The following is a 20,552-nucleotide window of genomic DNA, read 5'->3' as shown; positions in this document are numbered from 1 at the left end:
GCAAAAGTGTATCGCAACAGTTTGCAAAACTCTTTTCCTGTTCCTACTGATGACTTGATCTCCTGGTTTTGATCCTTTTTAATGAAATAAACTGGACTTTCTTTTGACATGACATTGATCACTCTCTGTGTTTTGTGCCTTTGGGTTCTTGTGTGTAATTAAAGAGACATTACACTAGTCTGCTTTTGTTGTAGTAGCAAACATATTAATACACACTAACATTTTACAATGTTTACCATCAGCAGTGTTGTTGGCTATCCAGCCTTTCCTGCCTCCCGGCTAATCTAGTATCGGCAAAAATGTGCACCATCAGTGGCCGGATGACGCCTGGGTGCTAAAAACTAAAAACAAGACATCTGTAACGGCATCCACCTGTCAATCAAGTTCCAACATAGAACCAGCTACTGGAACCAAACCCAACATGTGTTAAGATGGTCAGACATCCTGAGTGTACTCGAACATGTCAGCAAAATCAATGAGAATATCTTTAATAAATAATAAACAGAAAGCCTCTCGGTATCTGACGGCTTCCAAGCAACCGCTCAGTTTGCTGATGCCTCGTGCTGGCTCTGCATCAAGTCAACAGGACTGTGTTAGCATTGCTGATTAGCAGTGGGCTGTCGTCTTGGTAATGGTTGCTGCTAACAGATATTGTGCTGTGTATTTCCTGATCCTGCTGAGGCTGGAGGCAAAACAAGTCATGTATAAATAAAATAACTGTCAGAACACACAGAGGACAGCCTGGACATCAACACAATGAGGCCCAAATGCATGCAACGCTTTTATTTTGAAATGCTACATGACTTTCTTTATTAATTAACCTGTTATTTAGAGACCAGGGCAAGTACTTTACATGCTTTCACCCATTTACTACACGTCATATGTAACAGGACTGTGATAAGGAGTGCAGACAACAGAACTTCAGTTACAGTATATGCATTCTTAATATTCATAAAACCTTCTGCATCCTGAGGCCTGACCACCATACACTTGGCCTGGCTCCAGGAGGGGGCCATGAACTCCTTAAGGTCCAGCAGCTTGTTGAATTCTGTCCCATAGGGCTCTTTTGTAAATCGCATTCCTCCCCTGTGACCAATTTACCTTGGGAGAACCTACCAGGAGCTGTTACCCGCTACAACACAGCTCCCAGGATCACAGGGCAAGGAGATTGAACATCCAGGGGGAGCTCCGAGTAGGCTCCTGGGCGCCTACCTTTGGTGGTCCAGCTGGGACAGAGACAGATCCAGAACCTGCTGAAGGGACTACATAGCCTAAGGAGGAGCTGGAATGTGTTGCTGGGGAGGAGGCCGTCTAGAGTGCCTTGTTAAACCTACTGCCACCACGACCTGAACCCCGGATAAGAGGAAGAAAATGGATGGATGGATCTTTGGGAGGAAGCTGGAGTACCTGGAGAGCAAAATCCTCACAGAAAGGCCATAGATGGGGTTCGAACCAGGAACCATCTTCCTGTGAGGCAGCAGTGCTAACCACAGTGCACACCACCATGCTGAACATTTGACTGTGTTTTGATCAGACATATAAAGACAGACGAATATTGAGGACCTTTAAGTAATCACATCACTGCAACGTCTCCGTCTTTAAGGTGGGAGGAAAGCACCAAGAACGGAGCAGAGTCTGCAGGCCACAGTCAGGTTCAAACCCAGGACGCTGTTGGTTTTAGGCCATACTGCAAACTTGAGGCCACCACGCTGCTGCTGTGTCTCAGCTGGTCGTCAAGACAACCAAGAAGAGAGGAGTTTGGGTTTTGGCTTATCCGGGTGGAGCGCAGCAGTTTTTCCTCCCCTGCATCTCTGCCCTCTTTCTTCTCTCTCTCTCTTCAGTGACTGGGGCAGCTGGTGGGAGGTGGTGGGTGTTGTGTAGCTTAGCAACTCCCTTGGTGGATAGCGATTGATATGCAGCTTTGTTCGAGTGTCTCTCTCTCCGAGCCAGAGAGGGGGACGCCTGAACAAAGCAGGCCTTATTGAAGCTTCCCCTCCTCCTTCTCTTTGCCCAGGCACAACGATGTGGGAGGACAAATATTTCAGCTCAAAGGAACCGAGACTCAAACTTACAACAACGGTGCTGAAAGTGGAACTCTCAGAGGGGGGGCTACCGACATCTGTGAAGGACCTCCAGGTGTCCCCAGAAAAATGAAAGCATCAGGTCTTTATAGCATCCAAATACTCGCTCGAAGTACAACCGAGTAACAAGTAAAACGTCTTTATCTGATTAAATATGTGTCTTTGGGTCTGTGTTCTCAAAATTAGTAGAACCTCCACACCCAATTCATCTCCCGGTGCTTGTTGTTTGACTTTCTCAGACTTGTATCATTTTCTTTAGTTGTAGAAATCAGGACCAGAGACTGAACTTCAACAGTTTATTGAGTAAAAAGCATAAAATTCAATGTACAGTCAACATCAAACTCCCATCCTTTAAAGTCTGTTTTTAAAGGAACATTTTGTGAAACACTTTTTTTCTCTTTGTAAGAAGATTGATATCATTTTCATCTCTGTGCGTCCAGTACAGCGATATGAGTTACTTTCATGAAGATATGTTGTATTGATTTATGGAGTTATGTCAGGTTTGGATTAGTATAAGAGCACAGAAAATGCAAATGTAACTAATTCATATGAGTACCCACATTTCCCACCAACACACTTGACTGCTTTCTGGTCCCCAGAGGACAAAACATGAGCCGACTCTGGCCCAACCACAGCTGCCATGTTTGGCTCAAGTTTAGGAGAGTTGACTTGGGCAGATTTAGACTCTGCTCCTGTTCGGCTGCAGCGTTCAGGCCAACTGAGGCCGTGCAACCAGAACCAGACCAAAGGAACTTAGCAAGCATGCCAAGGTGCCTTCTGGAGGTGATGTCTTTATTATGCAGAAGAAAATTTTATTTATTTTTGGAGGGTCTTTTTAACCTCTATTGTATACAGGAAATTAGGAAATTCAGGGGAGAGAGAGGAGCGACGATAGCCACAGGTTGGAATGAAACCACGGGGCTGACACTCTACCAGGTGAGCTACCTGTATTCACCTGCTGACAATGTTATGGAGTGACCAAACCCTCTCCCTCCTTCCTCTTCTTACTGATTCGCTCATTGCTCTGCAAAGCAGTTTCTTAATTTACAATCAAGCAATTCAATTAGATTTTGTCAAAGTCAAACAACAGAGATGTGTCACAGCTTTTGTTTTATTCTGAACGCATGACGAACCTGCGAGCCTGGTGCTATCAAAAGAGAACAAACGCCTTCCAAAAACTCAATCAATCAAAATCCAAAATGAGTTACACGTAACAACACAAAGAGAAGAAGCAGAGGAGCAGTTAAAAAACACATTTCTACTTTATTTTAATATCTTGAGATCCATATTTTTGGGATATTATCTTGGGATATATCTATTATGTTTGCTGTATCTACCATATCTTGTGCGTACAAGACAATAAGTGGATCGAGATCATACCAAAAAAAAATTATATTAGACCTGATATCTTAATCCATATATTATCTTGCACATATCATTACCAAGATATGAATCTGGTCATAATAATATATTGTATAGTGTATATGTATTAAGTTTTTAATTTCTTAACAATCGATTTATATCAATGTACTAAAAACAAGAAAAAAAAAAAGCCTGAAAATGTTCGGTTAAGCGAGAAATTCTTGTCTGCTCTCCCCAGCAACTGGTCACAGAGCGACTGTTTATTATGTCTGCAGAAACTCAAAGGCCAACTGTTATTGTGAAGCTGTGACCTTCAATAATTGAATAATGAGAAAAAAGGAGCGTCACAGTCAGTCGTGAACAGCTTTCTCCTTCAGTGGGTGTTGGGAGCACTGCTGTGTAGCATTCCTTCCAATGAACATCAGAGTTTAACACGAGCCATGTCTCCTTTATTTCCAAATAAAATGAATCCACATGAAGATTCTCCAAAAGTTCCTGGATAATTTAGGAACAAATGCATCTTTCCACTATCAGAAAACTTTTCCTTTTCCCTCTCGTGGCCTGTTTTTCATCTTTGTTAACACTTATCCTCCCCCATCTCTATTGTTTTTTTTCCCTTTTCTCCATTTTCTTTCCGTTTTTTCTCTTTGTGACTTCTCTCTCTGACTTTCTTTGTACTTGTGCTTCGGAGCTTAACATTTGGTTTAACTCTAAACCGGACCTGGATGACACTTTAGAACTAAATAAAAGTTTAGACGGCGCTGACAGGCTGCATTAATTCCTGCACTTTGTTAAACGGACCCATCTTACAGGATATGGCTTGAGTTATTTTATATTTTTCAGATTGAAAAAAAAAAATCCCACGTGCAGACCAAAAGCAACAACGTGCTAGTCTGTCTCTGACTTCGTCACTCTGTGTGTGGCCTTCAGCCTGAAGCCCACCAGTTCCCACTGAAGACATAAATCTTTTAAAATGCCATTTTTGTCCGTTTGCTGCATGTCATTCCCCTTCTCTCTCTCTCTCTCTCTCTGTCTGTAGCTGTCATGATCTCATAAAAAAGCTTCAAAAAGCCCCCTAAAATATCTTTAAAAAGGCTCAGTAATTTCTTAAATAGAAGTAGAAGTTACTCAAACAAGAGGTGCATCAGTGAGAAACACTGAAGCTCTATTGCACAGCGAAAGAAGATATATCAGGTTTTGGATAAACTTGTTAGCAGGACTGATTCACTGTTGGTTTGATCTGCATGTGGGACTTGTTAACAAGGATAAAAATATAAAATATCATCATCAGATGTGTCTTTTAAGATGTGATTCCTACAAACATGCGTAGTTTTGATTAAAGGAAATCAAAAGCAGCTCATAAAAAAGTTTAACAACAGTTAAATTCATATTTAAACTCATAAGTACGCCAGAGTTTCATCTTCTGAACAGACTGTGAAAAGTGTTACACATTTCTATCCCAGTGATTAGTAGAATAAAATGCTCTGTAAACACAGACGGAGCATTCAGCTCTGCTGTTTGTATCAGTTAATAAAGTGATTACTCACAGGTGACTGAAGGAAAAACTAAACTTTACTAAACCAAGAGTCATAAAACAAGTTTTAAAAAAAAGTAAAACTTCACACTGAATTGTTTCACGTAGGGTGAAATGTTGATTGTGTGATGTCTAATGTCCTCACACTAAATATCCAGTGTAAGTCAGGTGAATGAGCAGCAACAGCAAAATCATGTTTGTTTTTTTCCAAAATAAAAAAACAGCTCACGAGGTTCACAGCAGTCCGTCAGTCTGCCGACAAAAGTCTTAAAACTCAGATTATCCAGTGTTTCTGTCTAATACAGTACTTAGAGCAGGTCGTACTAATGTCCTGATGAGCATTAGAAAATGATTAAGACTTATAAAACGTATCTAAAGAAATGACGAGGATGAAATCCATCACAGGCGAACGCTAAACTATCGTTTATAATCGTCTAAATCTAGTCAGAGAAGTTTCTGCTGCTACACCATCAGTTCATACAGACTGAGATTAAAGGATCATTACACTTTATCACAACTCGGCTTTCATTCTTAGTTTTGTCCATCAACACAGTTTTCACCAAGTTAACAGCTGAGATCGACGACGATTAGACGGGCTGGAAATTCCTAAAGAGACAACGAAAGCGACGTAGTAGGAGACAGGAAGAACAAGAACCATTCACATACAAAGTGCATGTCTTTGGACTGAGGGAGGAAGCCAGAGAGAACCTACGCTGTGAGGTGACAGTGCTTATTACTGCACCACCGCTGCAAAGGTTTAGACCAATGACAGTATAAATAATGAGTGACGTCACCTGTAGTTTTCCAAAGTGCTGAGGAATGTATTGCTTCTTCTGCCTCCCGTCTAATCAAAATATTGGCAAAGAGGTGGATCATCTGCAGACCTGAGGTGGGCCTGTGAATGATGCCTGGGTGCATTCATTTCCCAGCAGCGGAGGTTCTGAGAAACCCAACTGAACATCACCCTAATATACTGCGTCAAAGTTGAACATGTGACACCAAAATCACAAGCTGCTCTCTTCTGGTTTCAGACTTTCAACCAGAGATTTTGGATGCCGACTGCAGGGATTTGCTCCCATTCAACCACAAGAGCATTTAATGAGGTTCAACGCTGATGTTTGGGTGAAAAGGTCTGGCTCTATTCCAGTTCATCCCAAAGGTGTTGGAGGGGGTTGAGGTCAGGACTTGGTCTAGTTCGTCGACAACAAACAGGAGAACAGACTCTGATGGTCAGCTCGTGTTTCGTGTTTTAGTAAAATCGCTGTGCCTAGATCTTCACTATTAACTTGGTGAGTCAATATGAATATAACTGATGGATATGAGGGACAAAACTACAAAAACAAGACCCAAACTGTGATAAAATCAAATGATCCTTTAAAGCTACATGGGGTTAAATGCAGTTCTGGACCTCAGCAGGGCGTCCCGAGAGCTGTTGAGGAGTCTTTCGCTCTGTCATAACAGACTGCCGGTTCTGTCGCCAACATGCTCTTCGTCTCTTCTTTGCTGGAGGGAGACAGGGAGGATGGAGAGGGCGATGTGGGTGAGGAGGAGAGGTTGGACGTGGCGGTGGTTGAAGCAGATGAGGACGAAGAGGAGTTGCCGTCGGGCAGGCACTCTTCACAGCAGCAGCAGCAGCAGTCCATGAAGGCCTGACCCAGCGAGCGACACAGGAACAGCAGCAACACCGGCGTCGCCGAGCAACGCACGAACAGCAGGAACTGTCCAATCATACCCAGCGCTGGCAGAACCAGAGCCGGGAGCGCAGCGGTGACGTTATCGGAGACGTACGCCAGGGTGATGTTAAAAACGCTCTCCGGCAGGTTGCATGTGATGTACAAGACGGTGAGCGCCATCACAGTGGAGCGCAGCCTCTGCTCCCTCACATGCTGCTTTTTCTTTGTCGAGGACGAAGACGAAGAAGAGGAGGAGCATCTGCTGGTCACCTTCTCCCCGCCGGGTTTTTGTGGCAAACGCTGGCCTAACACTTGCCTCGTCACCAAGTCGCAGGCCAGAGTGAAGAGCAGAGGCAAACAGATGTAGCACCCAAAGAACCACCACATGCGGGCCTCATGATAAGTCAGCACCAGAGAGTAGATGCTGTCTGGGAGCTCCACTGATGGCTCACGGATGCAGACATCCACCTTAAGTTTGTCTGCTCGGGCCCTGAAGGCAGCCATCAGTGAGCCTCCTGGCTGGCCTTGCTGCAGGTCAGCGGGGACCATCGGCAGGCTGACGGTCTCCTGGATGAGCTGCCACAGCAGCAGCTCAGGGGCTGCCAGCACCAGGGAGCCCACCCAGATGACGGACAGCTTGGAGAGGATGGACTGGCAGGGCTCCACCTTCGGCATCTGTAGGGGCCCGGGGCCGGTGGCTGCATGGAAGCGATCAATACTCAGAGCACAGAGGCTGAATGTGGCCACACCTAGAGAGGTCACCTGACAGAGAAATGACAACAGATAGAAACAGATGAGGTAAAAGACATAATAAATAAAATTATAAGAACAACTTATGGGTTGCAAGAAGGAAGAAGAAGGCAGTGATCCTCTCCAGCATGGCACTCCGCCTCTTCTCTCTGCGATTTACAGAGTTTCCTGATGGACAGTGAAGCAAACTGTAGCTGCTGTTAGCTCATGTTAGCTCCGTTTTTAGCCGGGCTGCCCACACTGTGAGCTCAGAGCACCGGGGGGGAGTGTTAGTGATTGTACCAGAAAGAGCCAGTGTCATGCCAGAACTGGAGCTGGGCAAGTGTAACCGGGCTCAGCAGCCTCTATGGACATAATGGCAGAGGAGAAGAGACTGAAGAGGATGTTGACAGAAGAAGAAAAGAAAATAGTAACCGAGCAAAAAGCTGCTGCACAGCTGCAAATAAAAGCTGTACTGAATTCAAACGTTTGTCATTACACCGTGTCATTGTGTCAACTCAGTTTTTAGTTAGTTGCGGCTCACATAGCACACATTTTTATGCCCACAGGGTCATACTTTTATACTTTTTTTAATCAAATGAACAGATATTTTCTAACACGGTTGCTCATCTTTCATACTGATTATTCAGCCAGGAGAGTTTTAATGAAAAGCTCAAACTGTGAATCACCTCGCTCTGTCTAAAGACTTACAACTTTCATAGAAACCTTTTGTAAAGGCTGCCTACTCTACTGGCATAAAAAAAAAATCTGGTATAATGACACCCAGCTCTGCTTTTAAACAGCACAATATAATTCAAACCATGAAATACAGTTTTTTATAAACGCTTTTATTGCAGAGCTTCTTCGATGTTTAACCTGCACCGGATTCAGACGTGACCTGTTAGCACAACCGAGGAAGCAAAACCAGACTTCATGCAGACGGTCTGAACTGAGCACAGGAAGGTGTTTTGTTTTGTTGCTTGAACAGTTTTAATGCTTTCCTGTGCCTTGTCAGGCCTGTATCCTATAGGCCAAACTACAGGAATTAGACAAAACGTCTTCAGAATACAGAAACAGGGAAATAAAAGGAGCCCCAGAGGGACTAGAGAGTCATTATGTTACAACAGCTCTGGGGACAGTTATCGGTGCCTCGTGCACATTAAAGTCGGTGGTTTTGGCCAAAAAACGCAGACTATCATTACAGAGACTTGTCCTCCCTCTGTGGGTGCTTAATGACCTTAAACAGTTAAGACACAACTCAAGATAATTAACACGGAGCTCTAATTAGCATGAAAATAGTTCAACTAACAGAGCGCAGGGGCAGCTGGCAGCCTGACCTGCTTTCACCACTGCTCAATGCGACTCTGAGTACAAACTGCTAAATGGCAGTTCACAAAAAAATCTCAATTAATTAGCAAGAAATGCATTCTCTGATTAGCATAAAAATAGGTGAAGAAGCAGAGAATAGAGGAGGCCGGCGGCCTGACCTTGTTAAAGACTGCTCCACACAAGCTGTTATTACAAATTAGTAAAACTCCAGTGATTTAGAGCTCTGTAGGCGGACGGAGCCGCTTCAGAGACAAAAACAAGGGACTCCACAGGCCGGCGGAGTCTGTGTTGAAACAGGAGACGGATGAAGCCAATGAAAGTCCAACTGTGAGGCTGTGAGAGCTTCACATTATTACTCTGTGAGAGCCACTCAACCTCTAAACTGAGCTACTGACTGACAATTAATCGACTAATCAGTCGTCAGAAAGATAGAAACTATTCTGATCATCGATTACGTATTTTCGAGCATAAATGAGAATAAACTTTTTCAGCATTTAATGTTTAAAGACCTAAATTAACGTTTTTTTTCTGGCTATATAGATTTTTTTTGTTAGTTCTCAGTTTTTATACTTTTATTTTTGTCTATTTATAGATTTTAATATAAAATTATATCATTTATATGTATTATTATTAGTTTTTTCCTCACTGTATAATCATAAGATAGTGTTTCCTCAGTTTGTGTGTATGAAACGTGCTATAAAAATAAAGTTTGATTGATCGATTGATTGAACTGTTGCTTAGAAAAAAACAACTGAAGACCCATTTTTCACTCTTTTCTGACATCTTATCTCACCACATTAGACAGCAGGTGTCACGTGACACATTTTTTAAAGTTCAATTAGATGAAAGCAGCTCTTTCATTGGGAAGTTGAGTCTCTAAGTTGTTTCAAAGCTTTCTCGGTGAACTAGAGAAACACAGGGTCTTGGTTTAGGTTTGTTTTATAATGTGGAGTGCAAACTCTCCCCACCTCTAAAGCATAACATGTTTTCCATGTCTTCAAACTCAGCTGCTTCTGATCCATCCTGAGTGTGTTTTTGTCCTAATAATGAATAATCAGAGACCCCTCTTTAAGTTAGAAGCAGCATTAATGTTATTTTCTCCTTGATTCGTTTTGGACCTCTGTAAACAGACTTCCCAGTTCCTGATAATACATGTCTGTGTTTCATTGTTGAGCTGGAGAAGAAGAGTCGCTTCATTGCGGGGCCCCGCCGGCCTCCCCTGATGGTTCATAACGGAAAGCTGAAGAGGCCAAACAGACCATAACAGCACGTTTGTTCAGAGTAAAGACCGGTCTGAGTCTGAAGCTGAGCAGCCGCAAGACACAAACAGGCCATTCATCACAAGCCTGCATGTCTCTCTGTTAAACTGGAAAACATTTACAATGAGTTTAACACGAGCAGTGTGTGACTGATGAATTATCATCACATTAAGATGTTTGTTTTAAATGTTTGACTTGTTTGACATCTCCTCACAATGGCTGGATGATTCTGTAGCAATAACTCAGGGATTGGTTCAGTTACATGCTGAGTTACTCCATAAACTACTTTAATGACACTTTGCATGATGGCTAATTATGTGGAATAATATAGAAAGCTGCTGTCTGCATTCTTTATTCCTGTAATCAGGGTAACAGCACCATACTGTAATGTAGTTTTACAGTAATGTTGCCATTGTTACCGTGAAAACACAGCACATTATTGTAATGTTACTGTAACTACTAATGATTATTACAGTATCATAATATAATTTTATCTGTACTGTAAAATAATTACTATATGTTCCTGTGAGTAATTTACTATAAAAGTACAGTAATATATATTACAGTGTAAAATGAATGGTCAGTAACTCCTTTCTTTAGATCACAGATTAATCAAAAAGATGATTGGAATAAAAACCCTTAACTTAGTAATTGTTGCTATAGTTACCTGTTGTTGATTTACACCGTAAAAAAGTCGTAAATGTTTGGAAAATACATTTTTACAGTAGTTTTTTGTTGTTGTTTTTTTTTGTGTATACAAACCTCTGTAAAATTATGGATACTATCTGTAAAATAAGGAGGGGGAAAAAGTAGATGATTTACTTTATTGTTTTCTTAAATGAGAAATTATTTTTTGAGTCGTTTTACACATATAGGCCTGAAAAACAAAGTATTACAGTTATAATACTATAGTATATATTTATGCAGTATCTTTAAGCACATTTAAGGTTTGGCAGTGTAGAAAGGTGTTTGCTTTGTCTTATAATAAAAAAAATATAAATAAAGTTTGGGGCCTAAATATATGAATTGCATTATTTTAAATGTATTTATTTTTTATTATTATTTGATTTGATTTAAAGCTTTTTTTACATGATAAAACAATGATTTAATTAATAAAACTAATATTTCTTCAACTTTGCCACCTCACCTCCAAATAGGGCACGAGCCTGCAGGACAGGTCTCCTAGCAACCTCGTCCAGGTGAGCTCGTGGAAGACGACCACCGGGAGGCAGAAGAAGAGCACGAGGAAGTCCCAGAACGCGAGCCCGGCCAGGATGCAGTTCCACGCGCTCTTCAGGTAAAAGTTATGCCACACGATGCACATGAGCGCGAGGTTACCCACGATACCCGCCGCGAACAGCACGAGCGCCAGCAGCATGATCGCGTACGCCCAGTACGAGCCGTCGGTGACCGGGAACAGCGGGTTGTGGATGCCCGACCCCTGACCCGCAGTGGAGTTACCCAGCCGGGCGGAGGAGTCCCGCTCGCTCCGCGGCGTGGTGAAGTAACCGCTCGGGTCGTCGTACCTCCGCGGGTGCCCGTGACTGCTCGGCGTGTGCGGGTCTCTTTTCCCGGGATGTTTATCCTTGGCTCCGCGGGGGACTCGTCTCAAGTTCTCACTTTCAACCGGGAAAGTCCTCCCCGAGGACGGAGACTCCTTTGTCTCCTCGGCCGGTGTGCCAGCATCCTCCGCCCGCTGCACCTCCCGCGCTGACCCGGGCTGGACATGACGGAGCTCCGCGCTCCGCAGAAACAGGAGCAAGAGACACAAAACCGGACTCATCATCATTATTATTATTATTATTATTATTTACCGCTGAACTAACTGCTCCGTGTTATTTATCTGTTGCACAGACATGTGCTGCAACAAACTTCTGACCGCTGCGATAGAAAGTGTCACGGTGCGACCTCCCTCCGGTCCTGATGCAGAAGTTTGGAGTCAGCTGCTCCTCAGCTCCGGGTAAACTCAGATCCACACACTGAACACAGCACACAGCGTCATCCGGTTACACATTTCAAAATAAGAGACAGGCCTCTCAGTCTGAGCACACACACACACACACTTATTCAGTTTGCTCTGCATCACCTCACCTGTATAAAACATGACATGAATAAATGATCATTGTCTTCAGTCTGTGCTTCGTGGGACAATTTCAGTCAAATAACTTCGACACAGTGATGATAAAACAAATGTTTTTATTGGCTGCTGCTGCTGACTGTACACAACTTAATTTGCAGCATCGTTTCCAGGGCAACCAAAAAAAAAAAAAAAAAAAACCCCAAACCGGATTCACTTCCAACAGGAAGCTCTGACCACGAAATATAAATGAACAAAATATAAATCTGACTCTTTGATAATCTGGAACGTTCACTCGATGTGATCCCATGATCCTCAGCTCTTCTGGGAGGACTTCAGCTTCCTCCTGGCATCCTTGTGTTTCTTGCGGTACTCCTGTGGAAGCAGACAGGAAGCTGACACTCAAACATTTGAACACTGTGTGAAGGTTTCATCAGGTTTTTTTATACTTGACAAAGTAAACGCAGTGAGACTTGTCGTGTACCTGTCTGAGCGCGCTCCTCCTCTCCTCCCACTGCTCCCTTTGCTCCTCCAGGTGAGAGGAACGACAGAAGAACCTGGGCCCCTCTGATGGAGCAAACACAAACACGTCATTGACTTTAAAAGGACCAGTGTGGAGGATTTAGTGGCATCACCCTCACATGTAGGCAGTCATGACATGGGGGAAAAAACTGCATGTGTGGCTCATTCTTAGGTAACAAAAACATCATTCTTACTAAAGAAAACATAGTTATGAATGCTATAATATGACACACTGGACAACTTTTGAATAAATGGCAAAACATTTAGACAGTCCCAGTGGAGTGTGCTTGAGGTCTCTCATGGGGATAACGGAGTCGTAATAAAGTAATCATCGTTCGTACTGTACCTGTCAATCTGCTGTCTTCAGGGAAGAAGAAGAATAGATCTGCCTTTGACGGAGTCTCCTCTCTGTGGATGGTAACACACACACACACACACACACACACACACACACACACACAGATGACTGTCTTGATCAGTGACAGTGTGTTAAGGCCTCAGTACACTTCAAACACACTGCGTCTGATGAGTTTTGTAACTTCTGATTGATCGTTTCGGTCGTTTTTCATGCAAATATAACAAACACTGACTGGGTGTGTTTTCTCAAATGCTGCTTTTCTTTGTCATAAATGAAACTTAATTAAATATAACTGGATTTGGGGCTGGTTGTCAGATAAAAAAAAAGGAATCTGTAGCACCACTTTGGGCCTTTTCACTTTTTTCTAACATTTTCTAGACAAAAGTATTAAATGACTAATTAGGAAAATACTCAGCAGATTAATCGTCGTTAGTTGCAGCTCTTCTAGCAACGATGATGTGGTCGGACAAACTTCCTGAGCAGTTTTCAGGTTCAATCTTCATTTTTCTTACTGTGTGGTTATAGCGACAGCGTTACTTTGCTCCTCATTTTCCTCCTGCTCTTCCTCATCCTCCTCTGAGCTGCTGTCATGGAAACGTGGGTCTTGTTGCCATGACACCTTTGGCGCTTGGATGCTCTCTACCTTGTACTCTTCTGGCAGAGAGAGGTCCATCGAGAGAGAGAGAGATGTAAAAATTGGGAAAACTTCCTGTTGACCGTCTGAGATATCTGAGATATAACTCACCTGTCTCTTTATTTTCTGTTTCGGTGTCGTCGCCAAAGAAGGAGAATTTAAATCCAGACGATTCCTCTTTCTCTGTGCTGGGATCGACTGAGAGGAGTGATGACAGCAGGGTCGGCTGTTCATCCTTTGTTTCTTCCTCCTCTTCCTCATCTTGGTCCCAGTTTGCCTTTTGTTCTTCTTCAGCGTTGTCCTCCTTCGTCCGACCAAACACGGCCTTCAGGTCGCCGGACACATCGTAGTAAATCTCCTTAGAAACCTCCGGAAGTTTCTGAGCCTCCTCCCTCTTCTTCCTCCTGGCTGACTTGCTGTGAAGACAAATTCTGTGTCACTACTAAGCACATTTCATCATCAGTGGTGTGCCACAAGGCTCCCTCCTGGTCCTCATCACATTCTTAATATGCTGAATACAAAGAATTCACACCCCTTCACTTTTTTGACACTTTAGTGTGTTATAAAATTAACTGAGAATGGACTAAATTGACATTTCTGCTAATTAATTTTGCACAAAATACTCCCTAATTAAAGAAAATTAGGTCGGTATCGGTGCTGATACAAACAGATCAGATCCGTTCATAGTTCATACCTTTCTTTGGTTTTATCGGTTTTGGTCTCAAACGCAGCGTGTTCCTCTCTGCTGGGGTCGTAATGCAGCGCTGAGATGTCTCTGCAAACAGACGTGAAAATAAATTTAATATCAAACAAATGTTCCAGCTCAGACACCATGGCGGTCCACATGCTTGTGAGTGTGTCAGCGTGTGGTTAACCTGAAGGTCTTGCCCTTGGCGGCCGCCTTGCTGCTGCAGGTTTGTTGGCTGCTGCCGAGGACACTCTGCAGGATGGACAGGTTCTTCTTCCTCTCATCCTCCAGGGACTCGTCTTCCTCTGTGACGCTCCTCTTTTTCTCTGAATCACAAACAATAACTTTATTCAGCAGGAACAGACACAAGAACTCATCTTACACCATCAGGCATCAGGCTGAGATGTAAAGGTAACCGCTTGTACTTAACAATGAGAGATAAATGCAAATATAAGCTGTGAGTTCAGAGTGAATTTACAAGGCAATTATAGTGATTAAAATAAGACATCTAAATAACTAGTAACTTAACACACACTCTGTGTTATTGTCACAGAACTGTCATCACCTCTTCATTCCTTTTCTACACACTCTGACTTGAAGGTTCCCCCACCCACATCCTCACCTGACTCCTCGTCTTTGTCCTCATCCTCCTCCAGGAAGCGAGAGTCCATTCGGAAACGCTCGTCTCTCCCGAAGCGAGACTGCAGCTCCATCAGCTGGACAACAAACAAATAAACAAACAAACAAACGACATCAGGGGCAGACGTCCAATCGTAACACAATATTCGAATGATTTGAAATCTGGTTCAGACGTGAAGTGCCCACGGGATGAATCTCTGACTTTAAGCACATTCAACTTTTCTTAAAGATCAAAGTATTTCAGTTCCACAAAATATGCATAACATTTAAATAAAAATAAAATATATTAAAGTATACTAAAAATATAAGGAATACAGGTAATAAACATAAGGAGCAGCACTCACCTTCTGTCCTGCTCGACCTTCAAACTGAGGCCTGATGTCAAACCTGCTGTCATCTTCATCACCATCCTCCTCATCTTCACTGCCGCTGAAAAGCTGAGGAACAGACAGCTTCAGATACACACACACACACACACACACACACACACACACAGACACAGACACACACACACACACACAGTTAAACCACAGCTGATTCAGTGTTTGGTTTCCTGCCACTTCTATAAGAAAGATAAAACTCTCAGATCAGTAACTCTTCACTCACCTTTTCTTTTACCGTGTCATTATCTTTGACCGTGGTCTCGTCTTCTGATTGGCTGTCCTCGAACAGCGCCTTCGTCGACGCCGTGACCTCCGAGGTCGTCTGCTGCTTATCTTGATCGTCCTCATCATCGTCATCATCAGAGCCAAAGACGATGTGTTTTCCTGCTCCTGCTGTCGGAGCATCCTGATGAAGATTAACACTCCAAGTTAAAGATGACTTCAAATGTTACAACAAGTACAAGTCAGTTCCTAAAAATGAGATGATGATTCTTTATTAATGTGTTACCTCAGTTATATTGATCATCTTTTGAATATTAAGTTTAAATAAATAAACTGTTTCCTCTCTTTGCACCCACCAGCTTGGCGAGAGCTCCCTGGATCAGCTTCTTGTGTTCTTCAGCCTCTTTCTGCCTCTGCTGGACGGCAGCCAGCCTCCTCATGTTGGCCTTCCTCTGACGCTCCTCTTCCTCCTTAGCTCCTAATGGTGCCCGAGGAGGAGCCTGCTTTTCCTCCTCTTCCTGGCTGGAGGAGGTGGAAGACTCGCTGTCAGGAGCAGGAGGAGGTGCTGCTTTCACAGCAACTCTGTCAGAAATGAGCTCGTCCTCATCCTCATCAGCCGAGGAGCTGGAGGATGATGATGCTGCAACCTTAGCTGTAAGAACTGTGTGAGTGACCTTCGAACTCTCCTCCTCCTCCTCCTCTTCCTCCTCATCACCGCTGCTAGAGGAGGAACTAGTCTCAGCTTTCTTTGTGTTTACTGCAGCTTTAGTTGGAACCACTTTTAAAACTTTTGTAGCAACCCTGTCCTCTTCTTCTTCTTCTTCTTCCTCCTCGTCCTCACTGCTCTCTGATGTCTTCTTCTCTGTTTCCATGTGCTTTGCTCTCTGGTTCAGTTGAGGAGCTTCAGACTCCAGCTTCTGTTTTTTCACTTCACTCCCTCGTTCCTCCTCCTCCTCCTCCTCCTCCTCTCCTTCTGATCCCTCGTTCAGCGCTCCCATTCCCCGGAAGGCGGGCAGCGGCGCTGACACGGCGGCTTTTCTTTTCTTCTTTTTCTTCTTCTTCGGTTCGTCCTCGCTGCTGTCCTCGTCCATGAGGGAGGCGAGGATCTCTTCTGGCGTGGTGCCTTTCTTGGCAGGACGTCTCGGCGTGTCTCGTTCAGAGGAGGCGCTGGGGGTGCTGGGATCTGTAGTTTGCTGGGATACTTCAGCCAGCCTCTGTAGATCAGCCAGGGAGATCTCCAGACGGGTGACGTTAGAAAACATGGCTTCATAATCAGAATCTGAACTTGAATCGACTGATTCCTCCTCCTCCTCTTCATCCTCCTCTTCATCCTCATCATCTCCGTCATCACTATCTGATGATGATTCTTGGACAGGAGGTTTTAGCACAGGAGGGGCTGCCATCTTCTTACTTTTACTCTGTTTACTAGAATCCTCTATGTGCTGTGTGGAAGAGGGTTTCCTGGAGGTGAGGTGATCTTCATCATCTGCTGAATCATCTTCTTCCTCTCCAGCTTTACTCTTCTTCTTTGTCTTCCTCTTCTTGTCAGTGCCGTTTCTTGAAGGCTGTTCTGCAGTGGACAGAGTCAGTCTCTCCTGAGGTGGCAGTGGAGGAGGTTTCCTAGAGGCGAGGAGTTCATCTGTGTCTGCGGAGTCGTAGTTGTTCTCTTCTTCGTCATCTGGACCTAAAATCGCCCAAAAAAACTTAGTTTGTCACATTTTCACAGCATATTTCAAACAGTTGATTACCATGATTTATTGTCACGTCTGTCACCTTTCTGCTGCAGACGGGAGCGTCCGGACTTCACCAAGTAGTCGAGTCCGACCACTTCCAGGTTATCATCGTCTACTTCCTGCCGCAGTGCAGCGTGGGAGGTGCTTTGAGCCGTGACCATTCTGCGGATTTCCTCGTCCGAATCGATATCATTGTCGAACACCGCCCCCCTCCTCTGAGTCAGTCTGTGGCTGGCTGGTTGTTCATATCCGTTGGTGAACTGGCCAGTCTCAGTCTGATCGACAGACTCAACGTTCTGCTTAGATCTAAGAGGAGAACAACAAGAAGGAGGAGATGGGAGCAGAATAACACTTAGAAAAGACCCCAGCGGTGGGACTGAGCTAAGTTAAGACACTCCTAAGACCTTAACTTGACCTTAAATAATAGACCATCACCTGCTTCTGCCCACGGTATTATGGGAGTTGAGCACGTCTGTTCGACTCTTCTTGGGTCTTGATGGCTCAAACGGAGGAAACTCTCCCCGCCTCTTCTTGCTGATGTCATCATCCCCTCCCTCTAACTCCCAGGTGAGCTGGGAGATGGGAGTGGGCTCGTCCTCGGTGGTGGAGCGGTCCAGTTTGCGGATGTTGTGGCTGTATTTGGACGGGTCGTACTTCAGGGTTCGAGCTCTGCTGCCTTTCTGACAGCGGAGCTGAAGGACGGGGAGAACTCGTCCGAATTTACTAACCACCCAGTCCTGAAACCAGAGCAGCCAGAGGACAGTCAACACCTCCAACCTCACTTCAACCTGTCCAAACCAATCAATCAAACAGGAAGTGGTAGATGACGAGATTACGAGACCTTGTGTCCTGGTATTTCAGTTCCTGGCACCGCAGCCTTCATGGTGAAGTTCTCCACGCCAGCCTTGCTCAGGGAGTTCAACATCTTCTGTCTCTTGTCCTCAGCTGCAGGCTGCTGGAGACGCTGTTCTGCTGCCTCCTGACGTTCAGCAGTCAGTCTAATAAGATATTATATATTTATCACAAACTCAGCACCCACTGGGATCAGGAAGAATCCATGAATCACAGATTATCAGTGTGTGGCTCAGGGAGGTGAAATATTTTCTATTTAATAAACTTCAGGACTGATGTGAAGATGAACCGATAATAAAAATAATTATTATTTACAGCTGTAATATGTGAACTTGGTCTCGTCCCAGATTATATACTGACTGTCCAAAGACTTTCATGGTGAACACAGCGCTCTGTACCTGTGCAGGAAACTCTCCTTGGCTGTTTCAATCTGCAGAGTTCCTCCTTTCCATTTAGACTTGTTCAGCACCGTCATGCCTGCAGAGGAAACACATTAATCTCATCTTGATGATACAACACAAACTCATATGATCTCCCCACACTGACAGGATATTCTGTTGGATTGGATGACTGAATGATGTGTTCAGTTTGATGGTTCTTACAGTATGACAGCTGAGGTGTTTCACTCAGTCTGACTAAACATCAACTAAACAAAGAAAACTGACACTAACTTACATTTCTTCAGGTCAGCGTCTGAAATGTTGATGTTAATGTAGCTGAAGGTTTTGTAAGGAACACCTGAAGAAGAACAAGCAAGAGTCAGAACACGTGCAGGTCACTGAGGAGTGTGAGGAAATCCTCTAGTGTAGTATTTATTATACCTAGTGGTCACTGCAGGGACACTGTTAGATTGTTATGAGGACACTGACTTCATGTCTTAAGATACAGAGCAGCTGTATGTGTGAGGTCAGAGGATAATGCTCACTCCCTCGACACGACAGATAGGTGCATAACGTAGAAGCCTCTACAGAGTCAGACAACAATGGCAGACTACTTATTTTTATGTTTGTATCTCCAGAAAGTTTAAGATCTTATAATGTGTAAAACATAAAATACAGCATAAAAATAAACAGAATGAAACGGAATGTAAAAATGATAAATGTTGTTGTTGTTAACATAGCTATCAGTGTATGTCAGAGTGTGTGTGTGTGTATGTCAGAGTGTGTGTGTGTGTGTGTGTGTGTTTTGGGCTCCTCACCCTCGTCGTCCCTCCTGGTCCGGAGCTCCACATCCTTCACTTCTCCAAACTTTCCGAATCGATCCTTCAGATCCTTCTGGGTGACCGTGTGGCTCAACCCGCCGACGTACAGCCGCTGCATCAGATCCGTTTCCACGACAACACGGTCACTGCACGGACAACAAACAGTCAGCCATCTGCCTGCCTGTCACTTCACACGCTCATCACAAGACGACAGGCAGATGAGCTTAATAAGAAATATTTAATCTCAGGTGTGCCGAAAGGTTTCGATTAATCCATGATTATGATCGATGACATTTTTGATAAAAGATTAACTTTCATTTCATTTCAAACAGTGAAAACTGAATATTTCGCTGCACTGCTCTTCACATTTTAAAACACACAGTATATTAGACACATTTTCAAGTTAACTTGATTCTTGAGTTCTGCAGTACCTGCTTTTCTTTTTCTGTTATTATATTTATTGTGACAGACATCCACCAAAATACCAAAAGGTAAAAAATTCCTATAATACAAGGCAATAAATCTGTTTCTAATTCAAGTTTTTGGACTAAAAAAATCATATTTTGCATCATAGCACTCTGAGATTCACAACTGGTGACAGCTTTCTCGCATCATAGCACTCTGAGATTCACAACTGGTGACAGCTTTCTCTGAGATCTGCACTCTTTAGATATAAAGATAGTTATAAAGTGATTAAACTACAAACTACAGCCTCATGAAGCATCATAAAGTGAAATGAACGCCTTCAACACAGACCACATATACTATATGTTGCATTATAGCCTTCCTGAAGGCAGACTAACTGCAGAGCAGCTGTTAGACTGCATTAACTGTGGCCAGGTGGACTTTAGTGACATGACATGAAGCACACTGTCTGCAGAAACCAGCATGTTGAAGAACTAGTGGACTTTAACGCCTCCATCCAGTCTTTAGAGGACTTAAAACAGCGACACATGAAGTTTAAAGACTCTAAAACATCTGAATAAATTCACTTATAGCCGAGCTGAAAGAGCTTCAACGACCAAACTCCAGTTTTTAGTTTAAATCGACAGAAAAACAGAAACAAATGTTTACCTCACATGTACCCAGCTGGTGTCACCGTTAATCCTGTCCGGGTGCTTGGCACTCCGGAACATTTTTTTTTCCTCTTCCGCGGTTTGTTTCCGCTTGAACCGCGAAGGTTCCGCCATGAGTTAATTACAATGATTAGAAAAACAGAAATAAAGTTAGAACGTTTTATCTATAAACATGTTTAATTATGACCGTTAACTAAATT

General features: G+C 43.6%; 2 protein-coding genes across 5 annotated transcripts; both read right to left on the bottom strand.

Moving 5' to 3' along the window:
* Positions 1 to 4,726: 4,726 nt before the first annotated feature.
* Positions 4,727 to 11,904, bottom strand: gpr37l1a (G protein-coupled receptor 37 like 1a). Its single transcript, XM_027279175.1, has 2 exons — positions 11,115 to 11,904; positions 4,727 to 7,412 (listed from the first exon to the last, which is right to left on the bottom strand). Exons 1-2 carry the CDS (start codon positions 11,754 to 11,756, stop codon positions 6,387 to 6,389), a joined length of 1,668 nt encoding a protein of 555 aa, XP_027134976.1. The 5' UTR covers positions 11,757 to 11,904; the 3' UTR covers positions 4,727 to 6,386.
* A 242-nt stretch (positions 11,905 to 12,146) lies between these two features.
* Positions 12,147 to 20,523, bottom strand: nol8 (nucleolar protein 8). 4 transcript variants are annotated; one of them, XM_027279170.1, is made up of 18 exons: positions 20,351 to 20,523; positions 19,274 to 19,422; positions 18,751 to 18,813; positions 18,474 to 18,552; positions 18,065 to 18,221; positions 17,659 to 17,960; positions 17,264 to 17,529; positions 15,847 to 17,168; positions 15,492 to 15,674; positions 15,230 to 15,337; positions 14,869 to 14,962; positions 14,434 to 14,572; positions 14,253 to 14,333; positions 13,670 to 13,974; positions 13,437 to 13,575; positions 12,913 to 12,974; positions 12,529 to 12,611; positions 12,147 to 12,419 (listed from the first exon to the last, which is right to left on the bottom strand). In XM_027279170.1, exons 1-18 carry the CDS (start codon positions 20,464 to 20,466, stop codon positions 12,360 to 12,362), a joined length of 3,708 nt encoding a protein of 1,235 aa, XP_027134971.1. In that variant the 5' UTR covers positions 20,467 to 20,523; the 3' UTR covers positions 12,147 to 12,359. The 4 variants fall into 4 exon arrangements, with proteins under 4 accessions (XP_027134971.1, XP_027134968.1, XP_027134970.1 ...); XM_027279167.1 differs by having other exon boundaries at positions 15,847 to 17,174; positions 20,351 to 20,521; XM_027279169.1 differs by having other exon boundaries at positions 13,437 to 13,578; positions 20,351 to 20,519.
* Between the last annotated feature and the right edge of the window lie 29 nt (positions 20,524 to 20,552).

Source organism: Larimichthys crocea, chromosome VI, assembly GCF_000972845.2.
Source record: "Larimichthys crocea isolate SSNF chromosome VI, L_crocea_2.0, whole genome shotgun sequence".
In the NCBI taxonomy this organism is placed as follows: Eukaryota; Metazoa; Chordata; class Actinopteri; family Sciaenidae; genus Larimichthys; species Larimichthys crocea.
This window is presented reverse-complemented; position numbering and strand designations above follow the sequence as displayed.